We start from the raw sequence: 5,000 nt of genomic DNA on the forward strand, positions 1-5,000 counted from the left end.
TCCTCGTCACTGCACATCCGGTGTGTGTTCACTCCACACTGTAGTCTCGAGTGTGTGTATGGAGTGTGTCGTTTTTGAAATCCAACTGATTCACACACTGAAACACACACAACACAAACTTTCATGTAAAAAACTGAAGGATTCTGTGTGGAGTTTATTGATGGTCTTAGAAATATTATACATTTTATGTCAGATTTTTTCCTTGAAATGTAAATTTATATATATTGTTGATTTGGATTTATTATACATATATATATATATATATATGACCTTCATTTTTATTTCCATTATCAGTGTAGAAGAATCTCCTCAGTGAACGATTTGATTATGGTATTATTGAGCATCTTTCAGACAGTAATAATAATAATGATGATGATGATGAACAGTGTTGCAGTGATGTGTATAAATAAAGAAAAGACAGGAAATGAAGTGAACACATGAGTTTTATTGAAAGAATCATTGAATGGTTCAGTATTTGACTCCTGAGTGCTGAATGTAATCTACTGATTTACTCTCATTATTTCCATCTCTCCTGAAGCTCTTTGTGTTTGTGTGACGGTTCAGACAGGGCTGATCTTCATCCTGACCGATTGAAGGGAATAATCTGCAGCTTTAAATGGCAGCCACACCACTCCATTTTCCACTTCGTATGGACTTTGGCCTGCAGGATCGTATTTCCCTCCCGTGTAATAAACCCCATTCAGGTTAGCAGACTGGCAATTATTATACCACCATCCACCTCCATACATCTCAGCACAGTTCTTCTCCCACTTGTCATTATCTCTATCAAACGTGCTGAACTTCATTCCAGCATGTGAAAGGAAGGAACCCATGTTAGCTACCCCCTGCACCAGAGCATCTCCTGCATCCCCTGTGTAAGACGATAGACTAAGCTGGAATCCCTCCTTCTCTGAGGCCACCTGGACGTTATACTCTGCGTACACCTCGTTACCTGCCCAGTCTTCCAGCTCCACCCTCAGAACACTTTTTTTCTGAGTGAGGAGATGTAAGACGTGGTTCCCGATCCAAAACTCGCCCTTTCCGTGCTTGTCTATTTTTCCAAACCCAACTCGATACTCATTCCAGGTGCGGTTAAAGTTAACGGATCCGTCCTCCCTCTGCTGGATCAGAATCCAGCCCCCCAAACCAGTAGCCTGGTCACAGTAAACCTCCACTACCTCCTCGGACCCGGCCGGCTTTACTCTGAACAATCCGCTCTGACCGCCCCGGCTGTGCTTCTGCTGGATATCAACACAATCTGAAAGGAGAGATCTGCTGATTAGGGCAAACGCTGCAACTGCTTTCATTCCCTCAGTAATTATTAGGAGAACCCGATGCTTTCATTACCACAATACACAACTTTTAGAATTGTTTAAAACACAGAGATTACGACGTCATTCCAGTTACATATCCAACATCAGGAGATATTTAAGTTAATGGAACACAAATTCCGTTACAGGTTAATAAGATCTGATTTTTATTGCTATAAAATGGTTCACTTTTGGGGTTAGAGGTGAGTTAAGGTCACTCGAGTGTACCTCCGCCGATAAAATCTGCTTTGCGTTCGTCACGGGATTTCAGGCTGCGAGCATGTAGATCAGGAACATCATCTTCGATGTCTCCTCCGAAGAACGCGCCAAGGTCTTCACCTCCATCAAAAGGTGAGGAAGTGGCTGTGATGGACTTTGTGTCTAAGTGAAAACCTTTGGTTCCACCAGAAGTGATGGATTTTGAGGAGGAGGAAGAGGAGGAGGTAAAGGATGTGGAGAACTTACGATCCTGTCCAGTAGAACCCAGTGCCTTAAAGAAGTCTCCTTCAAACCCACCGAGATCTCCATCCCCATGGTTGAGGTTGGTGATGGATTTTGAATGTCCACCAGTTACTTTGACTGTGAAGCCATCAGCAGTGAGTTCTTTGCCATCTTTAGCTGCACTCAGCAGATCTTTTTGAGAAAGGCCGAGTTTCCCGATGGTGTCACACCCTGGCCCACTGCTCACCGTCTCATACTTTTCCTGAACTCCATCCTTGGTGTTTATTGTGACTTTGCGCACTGTCTGGGTGCAGCTGAGGGTTTGGCTGCTAGTGCGTGTGGTGGAGATGATAGGTGCAGATTGGCTCGTACCTGTGCTGACCTTGCTGACGGTGGCAGCAGTTTCTGCCGTGGAGCCCTCGGCCTCCAGAGAGAGCTGCATTTGGTCCACGTCAGTGAAGAAGGTCTTCCTCTGTGCAGCTCTTTCTGTTCCAGTGGTTGAAGACTTGTAGATGGATGGTACTTCTACATCCTTTAGCACTCTGCTCTTCAGTACCTTTAGAGAACTGACAGTCTCAACACTCTGCACTTGCAAGGTATCTAAGCGGTCCAGCTGCTTTTCCAGAGCTTCAAATCCTTCCTTTTCCACAGAGAAGTCCACGTAGCTGGCACAGGAACCTTTACAACTGCGCAGCTTCATGTCAATGTCAACCTGAACCAAGAGTTGAGAGAAAGAGAGTGTGTTAGAGAACACCATCATCAGATCACATACAAATCATCAGATCACACACAAATCACACACAGATCATCAGATCACACACAAATCACACACAGATCATCAGACCACACACAGATCTTCAGATCACACACAGATCATCAGATCACACACAGATCACACACAGATCATCAGACCACACACAGATCATCAGGCCACACACAGATCATCAGATCACACACAGATCACACACAGATCATCAGATCACACACAGATCATCAGATCACACACAGCTCATCAGATCACACACAGATCATCAGATCACACACAGCTCATCAGACCACACACAGATCATCAGATCACACACAGATTATCAGATCACACACAGATCATCAGACCACACACAGAGCATCAGATCACACACAGATCATCAGATCACACACAGATCACACACAGATCATCAGATCACACATTTGCGGCACAGATCACACACAGATCATCAGATCACACACAGATCATCAGACCACACACATATCATCAGATCACACACAGATCATCAGATCACACACAGATCATCAGATCACACACAGATCATCAGATCGCACACAGATCATCAGACCACACACATATCATCAGATCACACACAGATCGCACACAGATCATCAGACCACACACAGATCATCAGATTACACACAGATCATCAGACCACACACATATCATCAGATCACACACAGATCACACACAGATCATCAGATCACACACAGATCATCAGACCACACACAGATCATCAGATTACACACAGATCACACAGATCATCAGATCACACACAGATCATCAGATCACACACAGATCACACACAGATCATCAGACCACACACAGATCATCAGATCACACACAGATCATCAGATCATTAGACCACACACAGATCATCAGATCACACACAGATCACACACAGATCACACACAGATCGTCAGACCACACACAGATCATCAGACCACACACAGATTATCAGATTACACACAGATGATCAGATTACACACAGATCATCAGACCACACACAGATTATCAGATCACACACAGATCATCCGATCACACACAGATCACACACAGATCATCAGACCACACACAGATCATCAGATCACACACAGATCATCAGATCATTAGACCACACACAGATCATCAGATCACACACAGATCACACACAGATCACACACAGATCATCAGACCACACACAGATCATCAGACCACACACAGATTATCAGATTACACACAGATGATCAGATTACACAGAGATCACATACAGATCATTAGATCAGACACAGATCCCACTTTATTAATAATGGGGTTTGTGGTTTCAGTAGATTGAGTTGAGACAGAAGAGTCTGTAGGGTTAGAAGGATTAGTAGAGGTGGTAGAGTCAGTAGGGGTAGTAGAATTATTAGGGGTAGTAGAGCCAGTAGGGGTAGTAGGATTAGTAGGAGTAGTAGAGTCAGTGGGGTAAGTAGGATTAGTAGGAGAAGTAGTGGTAGTAGGGATAGTAGAGGCACCAGGGGTAGTAGGATTAGTAGGGGTAGTAGGGGTAGTAGAGTCAGTAGGGTTAGTAAGATTAGTAGGGGTAGTAGAGTCATTAGGGGTAGTAGAGATCATAGGGTTAGTAGAGTTCATAGGGTTAGTAGGGGTAGTAGATTCAGTAGAGGTGGTAGAGTAAGTAGGGGTTGTAGAGTCAGTAGGAGTAGTAGAATTAGTAGGGGTAGTAGGGTAATAGAGTCATTAGGGGTAGTAGAGTCAGTAAGGGTAGTAGAGTTCATAGGGTTAGTAGGGGTAGTAAAGTCAATGCAGGTAGTCCGAGTCAGTAGGGGTAGTAGGGGTAGTAGGATTAGTAGGGGTAGTAGAGTCAGTAGGGGTAGTAGGATTGGTAGAGGTAGTAGGATTAGTAGGGGTAGTAGAGTCAGTAGGGTTAGTAGGATTAGTAGGGGTAGTAGGGGTAGTAGAATTATTAGGGGTAGTAGAGTCAGTAGGGGTAGTAGGATTAGTAGGGGTAGTAGAGTCAGTAGAGGTAGTAGAGTCAGTAGGGGTGGTAGGATTAGTAGGGGTAGTAGAGTCAGTAGGGGTAGTAGGATTAGTAGGGGTAGTAGAGTCAGTAGGTAGTAGAGTCAGTAGGGGTGGTAGGATTAGTAGGGGTAGTAGAGTCAGTAGGGGTAGTAGGATTAGTAGGCGTAGTAGAGTCAGTAGGGGTAGTAGGATTAGTAGGGGTAGTAGAGTCAGTAGGGGTAGTAGGATTAGTAGGGGTAGTAGAGTCAATAGGGGTAGTAGGATTAGTAGGGGTAGTAGAGTCAGTAGGGGTAGTAGGATTAGTAGGGGTAGTAGAGTCAGTAGGGGTAGTAGAGTCAGTAGGGGTAGTAGGATTAGTAGGGGTAGTAGAGTCAGTAGGGGTAGTAGAGTAGGTAGAGTCAGAAGGTTGGTCAGCAGGTTTGCTCGGTTTATTGCAGCACACTGGATATTTTAATGAGCTCAGTAATAAATGCAGGATTTTC

The 5,000-nt window shown here is 44.4% G+C and overlaps 1 protein-coding gene across 2 annotated transcripts in view; it reads right to left on the reverse strand.

The window, feature by feature from the left end:
• fga (fibrinogen alpha chain) overlaps positions 1-5,000 on the reverse strand; it is an 11,610-nt gene that overhangs the window by 4,885 nt on the left and 1,725 nt on the right. For both annotated transcript variants that reach the window (XM_046837056.1, XM_046837057.1), the window contains exons 5-6: positions 1,539-2,463; positions 1-97 (exon numbers count right to left, since the gene is read on the reverse strand). The exon at positions 1-97 is cut by the window's left edge and continues 4 nt beyond it. In XM_046837056.1, the coding sequence (XP_046693012.1) occupies positions 1-97; positions 1,539-2,463 (1,022 nt within the window). The remainder of the gene's footprint in view (positions 98-1,538; positions 2,464-5,000) is intronic.

This window comes from Silurus meridionalis, chromosome 24 (assembly GCF_014805685.1).
Source record: "Silurus meridionalis isolate SWU-2019-XX chromosome 24, ASM1480568v1, whole genome shotgun sequence".
NCBI lineage: Eukaryota > Metazoa > Chordata > Actinopteri > Siluriformes > Siluridae > Silurus > Silurus meridionalis.